Consider the following 24,745-nt stretch of genomic DNA (forward strand, 5'->3'; position numbering starts at 1 on the left):
TCTATAAATACCCTCCTCATCCTCGCTCGCTTAATTAACCAGTAAACCCAAGTACTTACATTCATCTTAGTTCTTTCTTCTTATTAGCGCGTTTGGATATTTGGGATTTAACAATGGGTCTTCATTCTAAATACCAAGTGGCCCTCGTTTGTGTGATGATGCTCTTACCTGCTGCACTATGCTACTCCCAAGGCTTCACTCCCTCCAGAGCTACCTATTATGGTACCCCTGATGGCTATGGAACCCCGAGTACGTGAAACTCCCCTCTCATTATACTACCCCTCTATGCACATCGCGTCCTTTATATTCAAGCCCATGGCTCGGCCTAGAGGCTCTCCCAGCCTTATTCTGCAATAATTTTTGCATTCTTTTGAGAATTGTTTAATTACTTTTGGTGATGCTTATGCTACTTTTAACTTATAGGTGGAGCTTGTGGATATGGCTACTATGGCAGAACTGTAAACTATGGGAAGGTTGCAGCTGTGGCCGGGCTCTGGAGGGATGGCGCTGGATGCGGTGCTTGCTACCAAGTGAGTCTCTTAAGGAACTACATTATAAACACATTTCTTCCACATTAACTGAATCGATTTTGTTTGTATAGATGGGATAGATTAACTTTGATTTTGAATTATTTCACTGTCGAATAATAATATATATATATATATTATTGTTTCACGGGACGATGGTATATATGTTCAGGTAAGGTGTAAGAACTCAAGATTATGCAACAGCTACGGCACGATGGTAGTGGCCACAGACTACGGTGCAGGAGACAGAACAGACTTTATTATGAGTCCAAATGGTTTCAAAGATCTGGGACGAAGCGCAAGTGCTTCAGAAGAGCTCAAGAAATACGGCGTCGTCGACATCGAATACAGGAGGGTGCCCTGCACATATGCTGGGTACAACGTTCGTGTCAAGATCCACGAGTCCAGCAGATACCCCGACTACCTTGCTTTCGTCATTCTCTACGTGCCTGGAATGAACGACGTCACTGCCCTTGAGATATATGACGTATGAATCTTTCAACGCTTACTTCTGATTAGTTTCCTTCTAGTTTTCTGAGGAACTTAATAATTGTGCTTATCAACTTGAAATGATGATGAAACAGAATGATCGCCATGAATGGAAGCCAATGAGAAGAGTGTACGGGGCAGTGTTTGATATAGTTGGTGCACCCAGCGGACCATTGATGCTGAGGCTGCAATTCAGTGGAAGAACAGGTTGGGTTCAGTCCTCCAAGAGTGCCATTCCCGGAGACTGGAAGATCGGAGCTTCTTATGATTCTCAAGTTCATGTCTAAATAAGATCATGGATATATGAAGAGTATGCCACGTCACCTGTTTGGCTCTGAAGAATGCAAGCTGTTTGGTGTTGTTGTTGTTTATTTCTTCTGAAAAATTAATCTATTGAAATAAATAAATGTCTTCTGGAATGAATAAATAGTAGGGGTTTGTGTATTTTCCATCTGTGATGGAGTTTATATATGAATAAAGAAACCTCTTTGTTTGCGCAACCGATTTCAACCATTGGTGCATAATAGGAAGAGACACACACACACACACATGCTAGTTCCTTTGCATAAGATACATAGACCCAAACTCAATGACGTGATTTAAGAAACACGTTTACAATTAGCTAATAGTTCTGATTTTTTTTAAAAATAAATTATCACAATATTTTTTCAAAACTAGTTATATTTGATTTTTTTCCCAACTAGTTATATTTAACTAGAGTAACTAACTTTTTTCTTTGGCCAACGAGTTACTAACTTCTGTTATATATATAGTTAAACAAGATAGTACTTCTAGATAAATTGACAGTTAACTACATTAATGACATTTTTCAGCATACATTATTAATGCTTCTGTGAATTCTACAAGTGTCTTATGTTATTTATTACTTTAAAAATTTTTATACTCCTAAAAATATTTACAAAAGATCTGAGTGTGTATATATATATTTTGCCAGAATCTTATAGTATATATGAAAACATTCCTCTTTTCAAAAAATTACTCTCACCTTATTTTTAATTTTTTATAAAAGTCAAGATGATATTAAGAAAATAAGGAGTTACATAGTTCCAAAGGTAATTACTCCTACGTTATAGCTTTTCTGTAGGAGGGAGATGGTGCCAACTTTGGTTTCTCTCTGGGTTCTATGTCTTTTTTCGGAATTGAGAGGATGGATGTCGCGTTCTTAGGTTAGGGTTTGTTTGGATGTTGCTTAATGCTCAATCATGTATGTGGGCCTATTTCTGTTTAATTTGTATTTGAGTGAGAAATCAGTGGCATACTTAAACTGGATTTTGTCGTTGAAGATCGAGGCACTCATTTAATTGATTCTTCAAGGATTAATTAGACTGCAGTCAATCTATGGTTCGATCTTGAAACGATTATACTGAATTAACATATTTTTACTTTTATGACATATTAAAATTTGACATGCACACAAACAAATCGTAAAATATTTTACCGCTCTCAATTTGAATAAAAAAAAAAATTAATATACACGCATAGTACAAAAAGTAAACATAATGTAGTGATATACAATTATTTGAATATTCATTATCAAACTTTTGATATTATTGATTTAAAAATTATTTGAATTGTGCAGCCCACTCTAATCCTTAGAATAAAAAAAAAAACTATATTTCAAACTTAATTAGAATATACTGTCTCTAGTCCTAATTATAAGACCTTATTTGTAGTCTATAAATAAGATTTATAATTAGGACTGGAGACAGTATATTCTAATTAAGTTTGAAAGCATAAGACAAGCCAATGATTAGGTTATGAATTTAATTGCTCCCGCTTCGTACTGTTTGTGTTTGTGTTTTTAATTAAAAAAAATGCATAATACAGTGTCACATGAACCAAGGCCTGCGTAAACGGCCATAGAATATTTATAACGAAGCATATGCAGGACAATCGCGCCAATGCACCAGACTGATTAATGCATTTTTGGATACTACTCGTATATCATATAAAGTTTAAGGCGAGTTATATTTTTTATGGCTGATTGGGATAAATAGTACTTTCCCGATTTTAAATATAAAACCTTTATATACACTAATATAATGATTTTATATTTAAGATCAAAGGAGTATATCATATTAGAATGTAAATTATCGTATAAAAAATTCAAAAGCAAAAATCGAAACATGTTATTTATTAATATTTTCACCGATTCAATATATATTCATAGATTCAAGCATATTGAATTTGAATTAGCTTACAGATATCACCCATTGAATTTAAGTTTGTTTATGCAATACCAACTCCCATTCTTCTCCATATATATTCTCTCGGGTTCCAGGATAAGCTTGCATACCAGAACTAGACTATTATTGAATTAAATACCAACACTAGACCATAATTAAATTAAAGTGGAAAAAATTGTACTCTTATTTTAGTTGTCACCTACTCTCTGACCAAAGGCAAAAGGATCAAAATTAAAATTCCACAAGAGAAGGCAGAGAGGGGAGAAACCGTCAACAGTGGCGTCCATTGAAATGCCAGCCTGTACTTTCTATTAGTTGCTAACATGGCTTAAGATTTAGTTACTTATACTCTTGGAAGGGTTTCAAAAAAGAGAATATAATTTTTCTGGCCAAAAAGAGGATATAATTAACTGTCCCATAATTTTTTCTGAAAGCATCATCATAAATAATTATTTCCATAACTGCAAATTCATGAGTTAATTATAAACAATTAAATTTACAACTCATTTTTTTTAAAAAAATATTTTCGGAGACTTAATTTTAATTAATTTTCTCTTTTAGTTAACCAGGATCGTCATTGGGCCCCACGTTGCTTTTTCGGCTTGGTTTTTCCCTTTGCTTTGTGCTTTGCGTACTCTCAAGTTGATAATTATTAAACCTACCTACCTAGGAGAAAAGAGTCTGGCCAGACGAGCTGATAAGGTACGTAATTAGATATATAATATAAGGAAAATAAAAGAAAAACTAATTTTATTCAACCCATATATAATTATATATAGCTTTGCACAAGCATTTTCGACCAGAAGAAAATGCAAGTTTTAATCTCAAACGTGTTTAAGACAAACTATGTTTTACAGACCATGAAGTATGAAAAAGAAAGTGAAAGTGAAAGAGGTGTCACTTTTCTCTAAAACGACATTTGCTTAAAAGCAAGAATTGATGATAAAGATTGCCGGTCTTAATTATAATCAATACATTATACATAATTAAAATGATTTTAGATTATCGTTTTCCTAATGATTCTTATTTCAGAAGCATTTGAATTTGTTCTTGTGTGCACGCCCTGTATTCCTTTTCCTCTGGCTACCTCGATCTATTATATTTCCATCAGGCTCCTAATCTCCGTATAAATTTCCCATTCTTCTGTATACCTTCCTAATATAAATATTATTGCAATAGCACACAGCTATTGGCATTCTAATCATAAATAAATTAGCTTCAGACACACATATAAATATATAGGCACACACAGATTTAGATGCTAGGTTCTACGTGTGCGCTTAATTCCAATCCAATCCAATAATCCACTGTTCCAAGGGGAAGAAAATTACAGAGGATCTCCCTTTGAGTGCACAAGGCCTGCGCTATAGTCTATAAATACCCTCCTCGTCTTTGCCTGCTTAATCAGTAAAACACAAATACTTACATATAACGTATAGTTTCTCTTGTTAATATTTGCGCGCTAGAACATTTGGATTTAGCAATGGAACATCATTCTAAATACCAAATGGCTATTGTTTGGGTGATGCTGTTCTTACCTGCCGCACTAAGCTACTCTTACGGCTTCACTCCCTCCAGAGCTACCTATTATGGTGGCTACGGAAATCCAAGTACGTGAAATTTTCCTCTTCTTATAAGCGAAGCCATGGCTCAGCCTGGGCTCACCGAGTCTTATTCTGCAGCCACCAGCTTGCATGATGAGTTTTAAGTTTAGAGTTAGAACCCATAACCTTCATGTGCATGCATTAGAATTATGATATAAACTTGCTACAGGGAAAGAGATTTTTTATATTCTTGCGAGGTATTATTACTTTTGCTGTCTTTATGATAGAGTGTTGTTCTAGTAACTTGTTATTATATATAGGGGGAGCTTGTGGATATGGTGATTACGGCAGAACTGCAAACCAAGGGAGGGTTGCAGCCGTGTCTGGGCTATGGAGAGGAGGCGCCGGATGTGGTGCTTGCTACCAAGTAAGTGTCTTAACGGACTAAATGACTCAACAAACACATCTCTTCCATACAATAATTAAAGATACTGCAATCGAATCATTTGTATTAATTAGTATAGAGTCAGAATAAAGGATAATTAACTCTGGTTTTGAATTTCACGACGGTGTTCATCAGGTGAGGTGCAAGAATCCAAGACTATGCGATAACGACGGCACGACGGTAGTGGCCACAGACTACGGTGCAGGGGACAGAACAGACTTCATTATGAGCCCAAATGCTTTCAAAGATCTGGGACGAAATCCGAGAGCATCAGAAGAGCTCAAGAAATACGGCGTCGTTGACATCGAATACAGGAGGGTACCCTGCAGATTTGCTGGCTATAACGTGCGTATCAAGATCCACGAATCAAGCAAATACCCATATTACCTTGCTATTGTGATTCAATACGTGCCTGGAATGAGCGACGTCACTGCCGTTGAGATATATCAGGTTTGAAATAAATGCTTCGTTCTTCATATTATTAATCATGCACACTCACAGATCACCAAGGGCATGTTTTTGATAACTGAAACGATAATGATATATATATATGTGCAGAATGATCGCCATGAATGGAGGCCAATGAGAAGAGCGTACGGGGCAGTGTTTGATATAGTTGGCGCACCACGTGGACCATTGATGCTGAGGCTGCGATTCAGTGGAAGAACAGGCTGGGCGCAGTCGACCAAGAGTGCAATTCCTGGTGATTGGAAGGTTGGAGCTTCCTATGATTCTCAAGTTCAAGTCTAAGTAAGATCCAAGACGAGGATTGGGCTACGTAAGCTGTGTGGCTCTAAAGAATGCAAGTTGTTGGTATCATGTCTGCTAAAAATTAAGAATAAATAATATGTCTACGAGAGTAATAAATAAATAAATAAATAAATAATACGTCTCTTGGAATGAATGAATAATAGGGGTTTGTGTATTTTCCATTTATGATGGAATTTATATATGAATAAAGAAACCTCTTCGTTTATATACGCATGATCGTTTGGTTCTCCACAATTATTTCATACATATGTGCGTGTCTTTATATGGGATCACAAGCAATGAGTTAATCATGAGCTATAGTAATCACACTACTCAATATTTAATGAAAAGTCACAGAAGAAACTTAAAATTATATATAAACTGGCTATAAAACATAGATTGAGAAAAAATCAGAAAAAGAATAGAATTAGCAGAGGAAAGGAGAATAGAAAGTCAAAAGACTGAGGGAAATTAAAATTTTCACATACGCAATTCTTCACTGCCGTCAGCCACCTTGTTCCTCCATTTATAGGATTTGGATCCTTTGAGATGATTAAATCCTCACATATGGTGCGTGGCTTAACGTGGAAGGAATCAAAGGCCCGAAACTCTTCGTCATCTGTCCTTCTCTGTCATGAAAGATGAAAACCCCTTTCTCGTCGGATCACTGAAAGCCATGTTTTTGGTCTCTCGTCTTCGGCACTGAAACTTGTTGTTGTTGTTGTTATCACCCGTGTCGGATTATGAAACTCCTCTGATCACCGGTACGAGCGCTCCGACCTCGTTGTTCGGGACTGAACGGAGAAGGAAGAAAATCAGAAAAGAATAGAAGTCGAAATCCTTGAAAGACAAAAGAGGAGGATTTGGATAGCCGTTGATTTACTTGACAACTCCGATGATGACACGTGTCCACATGCATTGGGTTAATCCTCGCCCCGAGGCCCGAACCCGGATCCCCATCTATATTCCCTGGTCCATCTCTCCCAAACCCAAACCTACTTTTGACCCATTAGTGTCAGCCTCATAATCCAAAGTTCATATTATCAGCAAGCCCATCCATTCCAAAACTCACGTCCCTCGATTTGGACATGGGATTGTTAAGATAGCAGAAAGAATTAATTTCTGTTAGGAAAAATATTCATATTTAATACTTGACAGTAACTTAAATACAATTGTTTTTAATATGAGAATATGTGTTTCAGGAAAAAAAAAAACTAGTTATTGTCTATCTTTTTTCCTTTAAAATAAGATCTTTACTTCTATTTTCATTGCAACCAGCTCACCAGACATGGAAGATATGATGCAAAATGTAAATCGCCAGGGTCGTTGAAATTCAAGCTACCAGGTCCATATATAACATGTCAGATTTTTTTAAAAAAATTTAGTTAATAGTACAACATAACTTCATTTTTCATGATAATTTTTTTCTTCCCATACCCTAATATCATATAGGCATTATTTTTTCATATAACTATCGATAATTATATAATTGTTTAATGAATATATTTTGAGTTTAATTTGTGATCTTGGAAGAGTACTGTCATCAGGATTATATTTAAATGCAGGTACACACACGGAGGAAGATTTGATTAGGACCAAGTCAGGAAACGAATTTAGGCGATTCATAATTGACATTTTATATTTTAGTCTAATTACTCTTGACCCAGTCTTGTTCATCATTAAGATCAGTACTTTGGGTGCATAGAAAATTATTTTTTTAATCTCGATCGTGTCCCCTCATCAATTCAAGCTTTGAATTTGCTTACAAACCCATTGTATTTAAGTTCGTGTCCGCAATGCCAACTACTATTCTTCTCTCTCTAGTCTCTCCTACTTCAGGATAAGCTTGCATACCGGACAACTCGAATGTTATTAATCTTTTTTTTTTTAACAAAAAATTGTTTTTGTAATTGTCGCTTACTCACGACCAAACGGATCAAGTACGATGGTTATCTTTGTCAGTGTACCCTACGTTTTCCTGTCCGCAGAAAATTTAGCATTTGGTACAAGAAAGTAGAGGGGGTATATTCTGTCAACAGTAGAGGCGTACATTGTAATGTGAGCCGTCATTAGTTGCTAATGTGGCTTCAGATTTGGGATACTTCTCAAGAATATTGCTTTTTCCATCAACTTGGAATGATAAAACCAACCGGGGAAGGTGAAAAAAAAAACTAGCCGTATAAGGTAAATTAGATATGTAATATAAGAAAAAGAAAAAAAGAAGAGTTTTTGTCAACCTTTATGTGACTTTGCAGAATCAATAATTTTTAAAGAAAATGCAAGTTTTGATCTGAGAATGTATTAAAGACAATTAGATTTTTGATGAAGAACAAAATCGTTGATACTAGCCAAAGAGAGAGGGATGGGTCAACTGTTGATACTTGCCTTGGAAGTATGAATTGAGATTGTGGGTACTCTACATAATCATTATCAATATATTATAAATAAATATATAAAATAATTTTATAGTATCTTTTTACTAATGTTCCTTACTTCAAGGCATTTGAATGTGTCCTAGCTATCTGTGTGAGTCCTGTTTTCTTTTTCCATTGGCTGTAGCCGCCCCTTTTATTACCACCCGCCCCTAATATTTGAAGTCAAATCTTCCTATTCCTCTATCTTCATAGCTGAAAATAGTAGCATGTTGCAGCACTACACAGATTGGCAATTTGGCATCATTAATTATAAATTTAAATATGGATAGCTTCGAATATATAGACACACACAGATTTCGACGCCAGGTCTATGAATGTGGGCTTAATTATTCCGATATATCCAATCGCGTGTTCCAATGGGAAGAAAAGTTGGACCCTATCTATCTCATTTTGAATGCACAGAGCATCCCCTGTAATCTATAAATACTCGCCTCATCTTTGCCTCATGAACCAGTAAACCCAAACAATTCACATCATTTAACGTCGTTGCTCTTCTTTGTGCGTTTGAATTTGGCATTTAGCAATGGAGCTTCATTCAAAATACCAGGTTGGCCTTGCTTGCGTGCTGCTGCTCCTGCCTGCACTATGTTTATCACAAGGCTTCACAGACTCCAGAGCCACCTATTATAGTACCCCAGATGGTTATGGAACTCCAAGTACGTGAACTTGTCAAATAATTAACCCCCCCCACGTCTATACATATTATTATATATCTTAATTTGTTTTCAAACAAATCCATGGCTTAGCCTAGAGGCTTGCCAGGCCTTATTGCAGCCAGCCTGCACTACGAGCGTTTCAGTCTGTAGTTTGCACCAAAACCTCCTTGTGGATGCACTACATATATATAGAGGCCGCGTGTTCTCTCTTTAAAGCTCCTACATTATTCTTTATATTAGTTTACCTTAAATGATACATATGCACGTACCCTTATAAATACTATATATAATGATTTACATATATATATATGTTATCAGGTGGAGCTTGTGGATATGGAGATTACGGCAGAACTGTGAACTATGGGATGGTTGCAGGCGTGTCTGGCTTATGGAGAGGCGGCGCTGGATGCGGCGCTTGCTACCAAGTAATTAACCGTCTTAACAGACTAATTAAAGATTCAACTAACACATTTCTTCCATATAAACATATTATAATTGAATCAATTGTGTTTATATAGAGTTAATTAGGATAAAGGGATTTATTACTTTGATTCTGCACTTCAATATCCAATATTAATACAGTATTGTTTCATGAACGATGGTGTTCAGGTAAGGTGTAAGAACTCGAGATTATGCGATAGCTACGGCACGATGGTAGTGGCCACAGACTACGGTGCCGGAGACAGAACAGACTTCATTATGAGTCCAAATGGTTTCTCAAAACTGGGACGAAACCCTAGCGCATCGGCGGAGCTCAAGAAATACGGCGTCGTTGACATTGAATACAGGAGGGTGCCCTGCACATATGCTGGCTACAACGTGAAGATCAAGATCCACGAGTCCAGCAGATACCCAGACTATCTTGCTCTTGTCATTCTGTACGTGCCCGGAATGAAAGACGTCACCGCCGTTGAGATTTATGACGTATGAATCTTTCAACTTAATTACTGCTAATTAATTTTCTTCTATTTTTCTGAGGAATTTAAGTATGATTAAGATCAACTCGAAACGATAATGATGATCCAGAGTTATCGCCATGAGTGGAAGCCAATGAGAAGAGCGTACGGGGCAGTGTTTGATATAGTTGGCGCACCACGCGGACCATTGATGCTGAGGTTGCAATTCAGTGGAAGAACAGGTTGGGTACAATCTACCAAGAGTGCCATTCCTGCAGATTGGAAGATTGGAACTTCTTATGATTCTCAAGTTCGTGTCTAAAATGGATATATGAGGAGGATGCCACCTAAACTGTGTGGCTCCACGCATGCATGCAAGCTGTTTGTCGTCGTGTTTCGTAAAAGAAATAAATAAATATGTCTGCTGGAATGAATAAATAATAGGGGATTTATGTATTATATTTTCCATTATTTGTGATGGACTTAATATATGAATAAAACCTCTTCGTTGGCCCAAAAAAAAAGCACCATGGATTCATCGGTTGAGGTGTGAGAAATAATTGTTACCCACTTTCATACTAATTATAAGATATTATTGACCAACTAACACGTATTAGAAAAAAGTTAAGTAAATTGGTTTTTTATATTTTAATTTGCGAAAAATTGGTCAAAAACAATCATCTTTAATGCGAGAGAGTAAGCAAATTTAATTCAGACAATTTATTATTTCTCAATATATAAGGATAGTTTGGAAAAGGATTAATAAATTATGAAGATAAAAAATTAAAAATTTTATAAATAGAACCAAAACAAATTCTGCTCTCGGAAAATTAAATATGGTGTGCCATGTGTGACTAATATTGTGTAGGACCCCGTACAATGCCAAAATTTATCAAGTGCTTTGGTGCAGAGCATCTGAAATGAAAAAAATCGATTGAGTAAATTAAAAAGATAAAATTAATACAAATTTTTTTTACTTTATAACATACAGTATGTATGAGCACTACACACGCACACACAACATATATATAAATTTAGAAATTCAGATTTATCTCTATAAATTAAAGTAACACACAAAGTAATGAACAAAATACTATGGGCCCCAATTTAGTTCCTTTCGCAGAAAGGATGCTAATGAAATGATGGGGTGATCCAGATCTACGATGAAGAAGGTGAAATTAAATAAGGCCTAGACTGCCATCATCAAGTATTAATAAAACATGCAAGACAGTCTTTTAATAATTAAGATGAATTTGAATCATGTTGTTGATGGCTTGATTATGCTTTACAAAATCTATATTTAATATTGACAATGATGAATTAACATCAAGTAGCTGATAGAAAGTCATATGAAAATCAACGTTTGTAGAGATATAGACAATTAAAAGCAAAACTCCAAATATATGATTAATAATTCTTTGCACCCATTCATAGAAATCAAACTCTGGATTTGCTTACACTTCCAATCGAATTTTAGTTTGTTTCTGCAGTGCCAATTTCCATTCTTCTTTGTACCAAAGAAACAAACTTCCATTCTCATCCATATAATCCCTCGAACTCTAGGCTCTAGGATAAGCTTGCACACCGGGCAACCCGAATATTATTAATGAAATTAAAAAAGGCATTCTTATTTTAATTGTCATCAACTCAGGACGAAACGGATCAAATACGATGCTTACCTTTGTCAATCTCCTCTACCTTCTATTTTCCCCCCTCCTTTTTTCCGTTTACGACAAAAGAAAGTTCAGAATTCCATAAGAGAATGTAGAGTGGGAAAGCAATCAACAGTGACGTCCATTATAATGCCAGCCGTACATTAGCTGCTAGCTAGCATGGATTAAGATTTTAAACATACTACTCAGGATTGCTTTCTCAAGTTCCCTTTATGTTCTGCGTATTATCAAGTTCGAATCATAAAACGAGCCGGGGAAAAAACTGGCTGTCTAAGGGAGATTAGATATATAGCATTCATTTGCAAAAAATAATAAGTTTTTAAGGGGAATGCAAGTTTTTATCTCTCGAACTTATGAAGGACAATTAGAGATGTTTGATAAATATGATAAAAATAATAAAATGTAGATGCTTTCGCAGACCGAAAGCGAAAATTAAAGGTGTCACCGACCCGACACTCTGTATACTTGCTTGCTTAAAAGTAAGTATTGAATTGAGATTGTAGGTGTTATCATTGTTAATAAATATCAAAATACTTTCATCCTATCATTTCACTAACGTTTCTTACTTCAGAAGCATTTGAACGTGTCCTAACCGTGTACGCCTTCCTTTTCTCTTGACCGCATCTATTTCCATCAGGCACCTAATCTTTGAATCAAGTTTTCCTGTTCCTCTATATTCATGTACGAAAAAGAAAACGTTGCAACAATAGTGCACAGATAGACAATTTGGCATCATAATCATGAATAGCTAGCTTTTGTGTGTGTATATATATAACGTATACCTCATCATCTTTGCCTCCTAAACCAGAAAACCCATACAATTTACATTTAACGCAGTTTTCTTCTTTGCGCTTTTGAATTTTTCATTTAGATGGAGCTTCATTCTAAAAACCAGGCGGTCGTTGTTTGTGTACTGCTCTTACCTGCACTATGCATATCCCAAAGCTTCACAGACTCCAGAGCCACCTATTATAGCACCCCCGATGGCTATGGAACTTCAAGTAAGTAAAACTCGTTTAAAATCTCTCCACATATATCACTTTCTTTGTACTCGAACCCATTTAAGCAAATCCATAGGTCAGCTTATTGGCTCGCCACAGGCCTTATTCCGCAGCCTGCACGTATTATGAGTTTCGGGGTTATAGTCAGCATCCATAACCTCCATGTGAATGTACTCTACAAGCTAGGAATTAGGATACTCTTAGCTTGTTATTGGGGAAGCAAAATGTAAACTTTATGGCCCATGGCGTGTTCTCACTTTGAAAACTTAATATTCTTTTGATTAGTTTTGTTTTGATGAAACCTAGGCACCCTTCTAAATATTTGTTACAAATATGATTATTGACGAAATGATGACATACATTTGTTATCAGCTGGAGCTTGTGGATACGGCGATTACGGCAGAACTATCAACCATGGGAGGGTTGCAGGCGTGTCTGGCTTATGGAGAGATGGCGCCGGATGTGGTGCTTGCTACCAAGTAAGTGTCTTAACGGGCCAAAATGACTCAACAAATTCCATATAAACATATTATAATCGAACCAATTCTATTGTTTCCTGAAAATGGCGTTCAGGTAAGGTGCAAGAATTCAAGATTATGCCATAGCTCCGGCACCATGGTAGTGGCAACAGACTACGGCGCAGGAGACAGAACAGATTTCATTATGAGTCCAAATGGTTTCTCAAAACTGGGACGAAACCCAAGCGCATCGGCGGAGCTCAATAAATACGGCGTCGTAGACATCGAATACAGGAGGGTTCCCTGCACATATGCAGGTTCCAAAGTACGTATCAAGATCCACGAGGCCAGCAATTACCCATACTACCTTGCTATTGTCATTCTTTATGTGCCCGGAATGGACGACGTCACCGCCGTTGAGATTTATGACGTATGAAACTTTCAACTTACTGCCAATTAATTTCCTTCTTTGTTTTTTGGATGAACTTGCTTGTGCTAATTTATAACGAAACAGAATGATGGGCATGAATGGAAGCCGATGAGAAGAGTGTACGGGACAGTGTTTGATATAGTTGGCGCACCAAGTGGACCAATGAACCTGAGGCTGCAACTCGGTGGTAAAACAGGTTGGGTTCAGTCGTTCAAGAGCGCTATTCCTGCTGACTGGAAGATTGGAGTTTCTTACGACTCTCAAGTAGTTCATGTCTAAATTAATTACATGCTGGATAAAGAGGGGGCCATATAACCTGTGTGGCTCCAAGCATGCAAGCTGTTTGTTGCCGTGTCCGCTAAAAGGAATAAATATGAATAATAGGGGTTTGTGTATTTTGCATTTGTGGAGGAATTATTAATTTAATTATTTATATATGAATAAGGAAACCTCTCCTTTTTATGCACTAATATAGTGCAATACTGAGTCTTTCTGTGCTGTACTGTCAGAAGAAGATGATCATTACATATTATCTGTGTTAACCAATAATTAAGTTGGCTTCTGTGAGAAGACGCGCTTTAATTGATAAGGACACTTGATCGAGTGGCAAAACACTTTACTTCGGAGGGTATCCTTCATGAAAGGCCTTAAATTAAACAACCGAGAACAAGTTTTCATCATTGGTTCCTACATAATGATTCGGACATATCGACGCTCTTGGTCGCTGAAACACCGAGGATTACAAAAGTAGGATACATTATGCCAGCTTACAGAATAATTATTATCTGGACAGCCTGGTAGGATTAAAGCTACGTTGAAAATTCACTTGAAAGTTCAAATATATTAATATTTGCATCTCTATACTCAATAATTCTTGTTTTGAACTTGTTTGCAGGCCCGCCCATTGAACCCGAGTTTGTTTTTGTGATGCCAGTTCCCATTCTTCTCTATCGATCATATTCGTCTCCTCTGATACATATCGATCAGACAACTAGTCTATTATTATGTATATCTATCATTTTAAAAAATATTACTTTTATTTGATTAATAATTAATAGCTCAGGACTAAACGGAATACGATGCAATCATTGACATCCACTGCAAAATTAAGCTGTGCATTAGTTATTTTAATTAGCATGGGTTACAATTTCAAATTCTACTTTAATTTTAAGAATTGCTTTTTCCCTTCTTATATATTCTATCTGCGTACCGGCCATCAAGTTGGAATTATATTTTTTAAAAAAGTAATAAGAAAGATATACAAAAGTTTTTTTAATTTGAAAGGGTCCTACCAGCAGGATTGAATGAATCCATGCAGGGAGATGACTTTGCTATTTGGGCAATATATTGAAGTTCTGGTCATGAATATGCAGGTAATTACTAAGAAAATTAAAAAAATATAAATACGGAAAATAGTATGAGAAGCAAATAATTTTAGCCATCCTACATATATTGCAAAAACCATTTTCAAGGAAAAAAGCAAGAAAGTCTTCGATCTCGAATATTAGTATATTTGTGTTTGATAAAGAATAAAAGCTGTTTGACCTAATAAAAAGAATGAAAAGGTGGAAACAAGCGAGAGAAAATCAGTGTTTCCGTCTCAAGCATACTAGGCTTATGAGTGAGAATTTATCAAATCAATACATTAATCATTACAAAATTATAAATAATTCAATTGAATTTATATAACTCCTTTGCTAATGTCATCAGAAGCATATATTTGAATGCTGGTGTACATGGGATTTTACCAGTTCATCGTATATTTTCCTTTAGCTCCTTCTGAGAATTCCAAGTTTAAACATTACAATGGGCTCCGGCGGCGCAAAACTAATTCATGCCCGCCTTCATTAAGAGACGAGGAGGAAGATTTTTTTAGGACCAAGTCCGTAAAGGAATTCCGGCGATTTATATCTGGCATTTTAGGTTTCGGTCCAACTCTTGACGAAGTCTTGTTCATCATCAGGATTAGATTACGGGTACAAAGGTACGAAAATTATAAAAATTAATTAACTAATTTAAGAAGATTAAATAAATTAGTTTATTAGTTATTTGAAATAAACACTGCCTCTGGTCCTTAATATAATATTTTGTTTAACTTTTATTTTTATTTAAAATATAAGATCTCAATCCATTTTGTCTTTTATATTTATGTATTTTTTTCCAAATGTAGTCCTTTTAACAATAGTAGTTTTAGCTAGTGCACTTAATTAGCAAGGTATTTTAGGAAAGATAACATCTATTTATTACAAATAACTAACTTAATTTCTTTCCGTAATCTCTTCAAATTAGTTAACTAGCTCTTATAATTAGGACCGGAGGTAGTATGTGATATCTTCTCTAAAATACCTTGCTAATCATATGTATTAGCTAGAACTACCATTTAATAAAACATTTAACATGTACAATTACTACAAAGATTATCTTGAAAAAAATGAATAAATATGAAAGACAAAATAAATTGTGGTCTCATATGTAAGATCAAATTGAATGTCAAATTAGTTCTTATATTAAGGATTGAAAATAGTAATTTTTAATCTCTTGCGTCCCTCGTAAATTAAAGAAATTATTATCTGGTAATCTTGAAATTAATATAGCACTAATATATAAAATGTAATGAGCGTTTAATCAACAGCACGATATAAGCTCACAGCACACTCCTCGTCTCTGCAACTCAGCTTCTGCCCATGGCTTACGGCCTTCCAGGAAAGAAAAGAGCTTGTCCTTCTCCGACATGTCTCGGACGTCATTTTCATTGGGCATTTTGGCAGTACGAGAAGGCCAATTTTTGGCCTATGTAGTTCGCTTCAAAAGTCAGTGTAAAGAGGAAATTAATACTAGATCTATTTAATTAGTTTGATTAGATTAAAAAAGTTAAGTAAGTTAGTTAATTATAAAAAATATGACATGTTTTTCCTAAAACATCATAATCATCTTCCTTAATATCCCTTTTCCCTCTTCTACTTGATTATGGTTGAGGGAGTATCCATAGGAGTAATTTAGAAAAAATTGATAAATATGATAAATAGGTTTTATATTTAGAATCAAAATCAATTTAACAATTAGGTCCTAGAAGAGTAATGTTTTTACTACCACCGTCCAACAAATATTTTAGGACAACCTGCTGTCATGTGTCCCTTTTCCTTTGGCTACCTCTATTTTGCATCAGCAGGCCCCTAATTTTTGAATCAAGTTTGTCTGCTAGTATATAAAAAAATGTTGCAATAACGAGCATAAGACCGTTTGGCATTGTGATCATAAATACATAAATTTGGGATGTATACATAGACAAATACGTACACAGAGTCGGAGATGCTAGGGTCTACACGCCCACTTAATGTATATATTATTCCAATGAAATCCTGTGTTCTAATTAAGGGAAAGGAAAGTTGAAGATTGTCTCGCTTCCAACAACACAAGGGCACCATTATAATCTACAAATACCACTCCCCATCTTTGCTTCCAAACCAGTAAATACATTTATAACCTGGTTTCTCTTTTGTGAATTTTGGCATTTAGCAATGGAACTTAATTCTAAATACCAAGTGGGCTTTGTTTGTGTGATGCTGCTCTTGCCTGCTCTATGTTTCTCGCAAGGCTACACACCCTCCAGAGCTACCCTTTATGTTACCCCTGATGGCTACGGAACTCCAAGTACGTGAAAAATCCTCTATTTAATACACGATTAGCAATAGATCATTAGGAATACACAGAGACACACACGCTCTTTCATATGGGGAAAGCAAAAATCTAAACATTTTGGCCATGGGCGTGTTGTGTTGGTTTGATTTTTGCACTCTCGAGAAGTCTCACTTTAAGGTAAGGTAAATGGTTTTACATATAGTAAAATCCACCTTTTGTTTATTAATTGTAAATATATGATTATTGACAAAATGATATAAATACGTTATTAGCCGGAGCGTGTGGATTTGGTGATTATGGAAAAACCGTGAACGACGGGATGGTTGCTGGCGTGTCTGGGCTATGGAGAGGTGGTGCTGGATGCGGTGCCTGCTACCAAGTTACTTTCCTTCTTCTTCTTTATTATTATTATTCAACAATTAACTGCCTTAAATGTGAACGAATAGGATAAAGTTGGATAGAATTGAGCTTAATAAATAATACTCCTTCGGTCCTAGATATAACTCTTTTTGTAGTGTAAATTACACTATAAAAATAGTCTTATATTTAGAACTGGAGTAGTATATAACAATTTGAAGTTTGAAGTTTTCAAGACATGGCGCGTCTTCCATTCTTGACTCTGCCCATTTGTTTTCAATCATGTTTCTAGACTTATGGTCCCCTTCCTAACAGATTTGGTAATAGAATCGATTTTACTTGTAATAAAGCACATAACTGGGGTTTGTTTTGACGGGGACGTGGGGTTCATTCAGGTGATATGTAAGGAGGGAAAATTACGCAGTAACTACGGTTCAGTGGTAGTGGCAACAGACTATGGTGCAGGAGACAGAACAGACTTCGTAATGAGTGTACGGGGTTTCTCCAAAATGGGACGAAACGACATTGCAGCCAAAGAGCTCATTAAACAAGGCGTCGTTGACGTCAATTACCGGAGGGTACCCTGCACACATGCTGGCTCTAACGTCCTCATCAAAATCCACGAATCCAGCACTTACCCATATTACCTTGCTATTGTCATTCTCTACGTCCCCGGAATGAAAGACGTCACTGCCGTTGAGATTTATGACGTAGGGAACTTCCAACTTAGTGACTGCTCATTAATTAATTAATTAATTTCCTTTCTTCTTTTAGAGATGCTTACTTGAAATGATATAACCAAACAGAATGATCGCCATGAATGGAAGGCAATGAGAAGAGCGTAGGCAGTGTTTGATATGGTTGGCGCACCAAGTGGGCCATTGATGCTGAGGCTGCAACTCGGTGGTAAAACAAGTTGGGTTCAGTCGTCCAAGAGCGCTATTCCTGCAGATTGGAAGATCGGAGCTTCTTATGACTCTCAAGTTCATCTCTAAATTACATCCGCATGAGCGAGATTTGGAGATGCTGGTGTTGGGTGTTGTGTCTTTCTTAATGAATAATATGTGTACAGACAGGAGGAATAGATAAGTAATATGCATGTCTATAGGAATAATAAATAAAGCTATCATATAGTAGTATCTGCACAATTTCCATTTGTGATGGAATTAATATCTGAATAAACAGACCTCTTTGTTTGGGTCATTATATAATACATATATTGGTGCATTGATGAGAGCTCTACTTTGCAATCACGTGACAACCCGACATTAATTATATATCAAGATCATTGTAATCAATTTTGACTCTCATTTCTCGAGTTAATCTGCGCAGACTGCCAACAAATATATATAACCACCATGGTACACCAAGTCATAGATACCCTAAATAACTCTTCATAGTATATTGCAATCATCAATATCGGTGCCATTGAAATTTCATCACAATAAGTCAATTAGAAGGAAGCATAACCTATTAATCTCCCATTCATCAATACAAACCATACTATGTTAAAATGACAAGTCCCAATAAGATTCACTCAAGAATTGTCTGACCGAATTCAAAGTAGTACACCCCACATCAGCACAAGATCAGAGACACCCTCAAAATCAATACTTTCGCTAATACACCAAATGGAATCAAGCCGCCAATATGATACAGATCAATGATACACTAACCAGTTAGAATACGAAAGCTAAAGCAGAAATAGAGAATTCACAACAGAAGTTCATGTGTATGTGGGAGTGTTTATTCGTCCAGCAAAATGGCCAAAATCAGAAGAAGGGTCGTTGAATGACCGAGGAGGGAAAAAAATAAAAAAGGATGCATGATGCTAGCTTACAAAATTATTATTATCTGGACTACCAGTTAGGATTAAAACTAACGTACGTTGAAACAGAGAATACACCGTAGAAGTTCAAATATATATGTCATTAATATTTGCATCTATATATTCAGTAGATTCCCAAGGTATTTGATTCGTCTAGCAAAATGGCTAAAATCTTACGCCACCTTTGCGGTCAAGGAATCAAACTGATTTCATGCAAAATCTTGTAAGTTCTGGGCATTTTATCCCTCTGGTGATGAAAAGCCCTTTTTGGGCTTCCTAATTCACTAGCCTCATAGCCGTGTTCGTCTGAGCTACCCTTCTCCGTCCGAACGCCATCATCTGACCCATCCACCCCCATTTGCACCGTCGTCCTCTCCTCCATCCATTATTTGCAGATCTCAGCTTCGAGGATTGGGACTTTGCCCAACGATGCTGCGGCGCACCTGTTTGCAAGTGTCTATATTTTAATTTTAGGATTGACTATATTTATTTTTTCCCTTTGCGTACGAATCAGGCCAATCTTTGAATCGAGTCTGCCGGTTTGTGGATCTTCCTGAGGGAAAAATTAATGTCATACAGAAGCACCAAGTTATGCAACTTGGAATTGTAATTACTGATAAATGGATAACTTGGGATATATAGATTACCTACACACAGAGTTGGAGATGCTAGGGGTGTGCATTTAAGTATTCAAATCGAATCCAGAGATCCAAGGGAAAGAAAATTGGGAAACTATTTCACTTTACCGAAGGCCAGCATTATGATCTATAAATACCTTTTCATCACATCGTTGATTGCTGAACTAGTAAACTGAATTTTGGGTCTTGTTAATTTGGCATTGTTTAGCAATGGAACTTGATTCCAAGCACCAGGTAGGCCTTGTTTTCGTGATGGTGCTCTTGCCTGCACTATGTACCTCCCAGGGCTTTGCATTCTCCGGAGCTAACCTTCATAGGATTAGGATCCCACCAATTCCAGGACCTGGATATTGCGATATAAACCCAAGTACGTGACCCTATCTCTTCAACTCCCTATCGATGAATATCCCCTTTATATACCTTTCCGCATGCATATCACATTCTTTGATTCCATTAATCCAAATCCATAACTTAGCTGAGCCTTATTCTGGAGCTAGCTTGCATTATATGTGTTTCAAGATACTCATATATATATATATATATATATATATATATAAGGGCATTCAACTCTCAACATTTGCCGCATGGACGCTTGATATATCGTAATTTTTACATTTCTTTCTCTCTGTTTTTTTTTTTGGGATATGCGAAATTTCTATATTCTTTTCCTGTTCAGCTGGGAGAAAAATTTGCTTTTGGCGACGCATATTTCACTTTCAAGTTAAAGGGTACCCTCCTAAATGGTGAAATGTAATACCCATTTGCTTTTAGAAATAATGTAAAATGATACACACACACACACACCCACACACGAATAGCTGTGTATAATTGTTGACGAAATGTGCATACATGTTATTAGATGGAGCTTGCGGATTGGCAATTATACTAGGACTATGAATTACGGGAGGGTTGTGTCCGTGGGTGGTGGATTATGGAGGAATGGCGCCGGATGTGGTGCTTGCTACCAGGTAACTGTCATAACGAACGGATGACTCCATACAAACACCTTTTTCTTCATATAAGGACATTACAGTTGAATCAATTTTATTTGTACAGAGTTAAAATAAAAGATAACTTAGCTTTGATCTTGTACATTATTGTTTCATGGAACGATCAGGTAAGGTGTAAGGATCCTAAATACTGCGATGAACGTGGCATAGTGGTAGTGGCAACGGACTACGCTGCAAAAACAGACTCCGAAATCGATCCATGTCTCTTAGAAAAACTGCTACCTCACATCAAATACGGCGTCGTAGACATCGAATACAGGAGGGTACCCTGCACATATGCTGGGTATAACGTGAAGATCAAAATCCACGAGGCTAGCAGATACCCAGATTATCTTGCTATTGTCCTTCTCTACATTCCTGGAATGAACGACGTAGCCGCCGTTGAGATATATGACGTATGAAACTTTCAATTAAATGCCCTTTTCTGTTTCTTCTCTTGAGATGCTTAATTGTGGTTATCAACTTAGTAAGGACGCGTGTTTGAATTGAAATGATAATGATACAGAATGATAGTAAAGAATGGAAGCCAATGAGAAGAGCGTATGGGGCAGTGTTTGATATAATTGGCGCACCAAGCGGACCATTGATGCTGAGGCGGCAATTCAGTGGAAGAACAGTTTGGGTTCAGTCGACCAAGAGTGCGATTCCCGGGAACTGGAAGATTGGAGCTTCTTACGACTCTCAAGTTCATGTCTAAAAATAATAAATGAATAATATGTCCAGAGAAATAAATGATATAGTTACTGGAATAAATAAATAAATAACAGGGACTCCTTACTTTCCATTTGTGAAGAGTACGCTCCCCGGTTGTCTCGGTCGCGTAAGAAGTTAGTTGGTGGAAAACAGAGCAAGCTGATAATGGCTCTCTTTTAGAGTGTTATTCGAAAGGAATATCAACCCAAATATAAGGAAGTGGCAACAAGATCAGAGACGACAAAATCCAACTGAACGTAGGCTTTGTGATCTTAAAAGTAAAGATAAAGCAAAATATATAACGCGGCTTATCGAATACCGGGGTGGATAAGGTGGATTAGATAAATAAGAGTATTAACTTTGGTATTTAATATAAGAGTTAGTTGACTAATTTAAGTAAATTGAAAAAGTTTGTTAAGATAGTTATTTATAATAATTAGATGTTGTTTTTCTTAAAATACTCTTGCTAATCAAATGTATTAGCTAAAACTATTATTTGATAGAATTTTTAATATATATATAACTATTACAAGAACTCTGAAAAAAATGGATACAAGTGAGAGATAAAATGAATTGGAGTTTTATATTTAGTATCAAATTAAAAATCAAACTAACTCTTATATTAAAAACTAGAGGTAGTATAAGAAAAGGCCAACACTCCTAAAAATAGGTACGTTAAGATATTTTTAAGGAAAAAAAAAACAATGAAATTTTATGTCGAATATAATCATCAATATATTATTATATAAAAGTAAAATGGATGTAATATATAATATATTGTTATATATATTAAAAATAGGCCTTTCCGTATTATTTATTTGAACTTTGCTCAAATTAATCATATGTGATGGGCCGACCTTTTATATATAATTTTTTTTACTTAGTTTAAATAAAATTATCTTTTTATTAAGATGATATAAAAGTAAAAATTGAAAATGTAGATAATGATTTGGCCCCTTAATTTGACTTTAATTAGAACTCAATCTCTTGATTTAAATTTAATGCAACTCAATACCTATAATTTAATTATTTAAAACATTAATTTCCAAGTATAGAAAAACAACTGTAGTCCTTATAATTTTATTTTCTAAATGAAGGAATCAACATTTCAAATAGTTAAAACTATGGATATTGAGTTGGATTAAGTCAAAATTTAATGATTGATTTTAAATCAAATCAAAATTATGAGAATTAAATTGCGCTATGCTTTTTGAATTTAGAGAAGAAGATACTAACAACTTAAATAATAAGACAACCCAATTAGCAACTCCTTTGCATAAGAGCCTTTCACGTCCCTAAGTTATAAGACCATAAGTAAGTTACGCTGTGTTAAAATTTTACTAAAATTTAGAAAGGGAATTGCAACCATAGGGAGGAAATTATTAATTATTAATCTTCAAAATAAAAGGACAGTGGTCGCACTGTTTCACCGAATAGCGATGCTGCTGATGCTGAGTTCATTGCTTATGTATGCAAGAATTAAAAAAAAAATGTGACGATAAGGCAAATACTAATGGCGCTGATATTAAACAACTTTCGAATCCGAGGCTGCGCATCGATCTGCTGGCAAGTGTGCGCCGACATTGATTCCAACTGACACCTTAGGATCTACCCCCTTTCCTTGTCCTTTTGCTGCGGCCTCCGCATTCTCATCATTTCTCTATTCTCAGTCAAGTTTGCCGCTTCGTGGATGTTCCTCCCACAACATTATATTGTTCAGTGGCGCCAAGTTCGGTATTCTGGCATTGTTTTCATAAATACATATGACCTGACCTCCGAGATATGCATATAAAGTTGTACGGAGATGTCAACCCCTCGACATGCTAGGGTCTACAAGTGCTCTTCATTATTCCTCTCCAAGGGCACTTCATTATTCGATCCAATCCGGAGCTCCAAATGTGGAGAAAAGTTAGATACATCTCACTGTCTAAAGCACACGAGGCCTCCGGTGTCATCTATAAATGCCGTCCCAATCTGTGCTGTCTAGTCATTGAACCCATTTTAGGGCCCAAGTCTAATCACTTCCTTTCTAGCATCCAATTTAGTTGCTCTTCTTCGAGTCTCTGAACTTGGCCGTTTAGCAATGGAACTTCATTCTAAATACCAAGTTGGCCTTCTTTGCGTGATGCTGCTCTTCCCTGTGTTCTGCATCTCCCAGGACTTCATATCCTCCAGAGCTACCTATTATGGTAGCCCTGATAGCTATGGGAATCCAAGTACGAGAAGCTCCTCTTCTACCCTCGTCGTATTTTTTGTATTCAAACCATGGCTTAGCGCCCCCCCCCCCCAAAAAAACAATTATATATGTGTGTGTGTGTGATATTGACGAAATGATAAATATGTGATTAGGGGGAGCTTGTGGTATGGCGATTATGGAAGGACCGTGAATGATGGGAGTGTTGCAGGCGTATCTGGACTTTGCGCCACGCCAACCCATTATCGTGAGGCTGCAACTAACTGGGAGTTCAGGACTTTATTCAGTACAGTCTAAGAGTGCCATTCCAAGTGACTGGAAAATTGGAGCTTCTTATGACACCCAACTTCACATAGATTAAATCCTGAAAATAGAAGAGTGGCGAGGGGGAGGCTACAGCATTCAATATTCATCATGTTCTAGTTAATCAGTGTTGCTCTCAGAAGGCAAGCTTAGTGCTTGGTCTGCTGGAATCCGATTGCAGGGCTTCCTGAGAAGGGAATTAATATTAATATTATCATAATGAATAAAGAAACCTGTTAGTTTACGCAACGCGTACTATGAAGGGTCCTTGATAGAATGCCTTGAAACATCCAAGATCAAATTTCCAACGATTGTGACATCGATGCTTGGACAGACAGGAAAATTAAAAATACAAGACATAATGTTAGATGGCACTAGTTTGCTAGCAAGCAATGGTGCGTAGACTTTTCCTGGGTGGTCTTGGTCACTTGAGAAATTAGGTGATAAAAGAATTGGCTTTGCAATCTAGTAACATGAGAACTCCCCTACAAGAGGGAGGTTAGCTATTGTATCTGCCCTTTTAATTAAAAAAAAAAAAAAAGGATGAAAGACGCAGCAAACTAATGATGACT

The 24,745-nt window shown here is 36.3% G+C and overlaps 4 protein-coding genes, 1 long non-coding RNA gene and 2 pseudogenes across 7 annotated transcripts in view; all 7 read left to right on the forward strand.

Annotated features, from left to right (window-relative positions):
- The window catches only part of LOC114721020 (expansin-like B1), a 22,168-nt gene extending 15,976 nt beyond the window's left edge, over window positions 1-6,192 (forward strand). Inside the window, exons 1-4 of one of the 2 annotated variants that reach the window (XM_028906797.1) lie at window positions 4,642-4,833; window positions 5,088-5,194; window positions 5,348-5,662; window positions 5,771-6,192. In XM_028906797.1, the coding sequence (XP_028762630.1) occupies window positions 4,707-4,833; window positions 5,088-5,194; window positions 5,348-5,662; window positions 5,771-5,962 (741 nt within the window). In that variant the 5' untranslated portion in view covers window positions 4,642-4,706 and the 3' untranslated portion in view covers window positions 5,963-6,192. Of the gene's footprint in view, window positions 1-4,641; window positions 4,834-5,087; window positions 5,195-5,347; window positions 5,663-5,770 lie in introns of those variants that run through there. The other variant, XM_028906796.1, reaches the window with a different exon arrangement.
- LOC114721018 (expansin-like B1) overlaps window positions 1-13,913 on the forward strand; it is an 18,791-nt gene extending 4,878 nt beyond the window's left edge. The window contains exons 1-4 of one of the 2 annotated variants that reach the window (XM_028906793.1): window positions 12,430-12,623; window positions 12,996-13,102; window positions 13,197-13,511; window positions 13,596-13,913. In XM_028906793.1, coding sequence (XP_028762626.1) covers window positions 12,494-12,623; window positions 12,996-13,102; window positions 13,197-13,511; window positions 13,596-13,790 — 747 coding nt within the window. In that variant the 5' untranslated portion in view covers window positions 12,430-12,493 and the 3' untranslated portion in view covers window positions 13,791-13,913. Of the gene's footprint in view, window positions 1-12,429; window positions 12,624-12,995; window positions 13,103-13,196; window positions 13,512-13,595 lie in introns of those variants that run through there. The other variant, XM_028906794.1, reaches the window with a different exon arrangement.
- LOC114721016 (expansin-like B1) lies at window positions 47-1,516 on the forward strand. Its single transcript, XM_028906791.1, has 4 exons — window positions 47-249; window positions 424-530; window positions 700-1,014; window positions 1,112-1,516. The coding sequence occupies exons 1-4, from the start codon at window positions 114-116 to the stop codon at window positions 1,301-1,303; spliced, it is 750 nt and encodes a 249-aa protein (XP_028762624.1). The 5' UTR covers window positions 47-113; the 3' UTR covers window positions 1,304-1,516.
- Window positions 8,900-10,487, forward strand: LOC114721017 (expansin-like B1). The gene is made up of 4 exons (XM_028906792.1): window positions 8,900-9,053; window positions 9,372-9,478; window positions 9,663-9,977; window positions 10,080-10,487. The coding sequence occupies exons 1-4, from the start codon at window positions 8,921-8,923 to the stop codon at window positions 10,269-10,271; spliced, it is 747 nt and encodes a 248-aa protein (XP_028762625.1). The 5' UTR covers window positions 8,900-8,920; the 3' UTR covers window positions 10,272-10,487.
- A 3,116-nt stretch (window positions 13,914-17,029) lies between the features above and the next one.
- On the forward strand, window positions 17,030-18,502 carry LOC114720986 (expansin-like B1; annotated as a pseudogene).
- A 1,681-nt stretch (window positions 18,503-20,183) lies between these two features.
- LOC114721035 (expansin-like B1) lies at window positions 20,184-21,680 on the forward strand (annotated as a pseudogene).
- Window positions 21,681-23,262: 1,582 nt separating this feature from the next.
- Window positions 23,263-24,699, forward strand: LOC114721024 (uncharacterized). Its single transcript, XR_003738018.1, has 2 exons — window positions 23,263-23,892; window positions 24,026-24,699. It is a non-coding gene; the product is annotated as an uncharacterized LOC114721024 (long non-coding RNA).
- The last annotated feature ends 46 nt before the right edge of the window (window positions 24,700-24,745 follow it).

The sequence above is a fragment of the Neltuma alba genome, unplaced genomic scaffold (genome assembly GCF_004799145.2).
Source record: "Neltuma alba isolate B1F8T4 unplaced genomic scaffold, ASM479914v2 tig00012009_pilon, whole genome shotgun sequence".
Classification (NCBI taxonomy): domain Eukaryota; kingdom Viridiplantae; phylum Streptophyta; class Magnoliopsida; order Fabales; family Fabaceae; genus Neltuma; species Neltuma alba.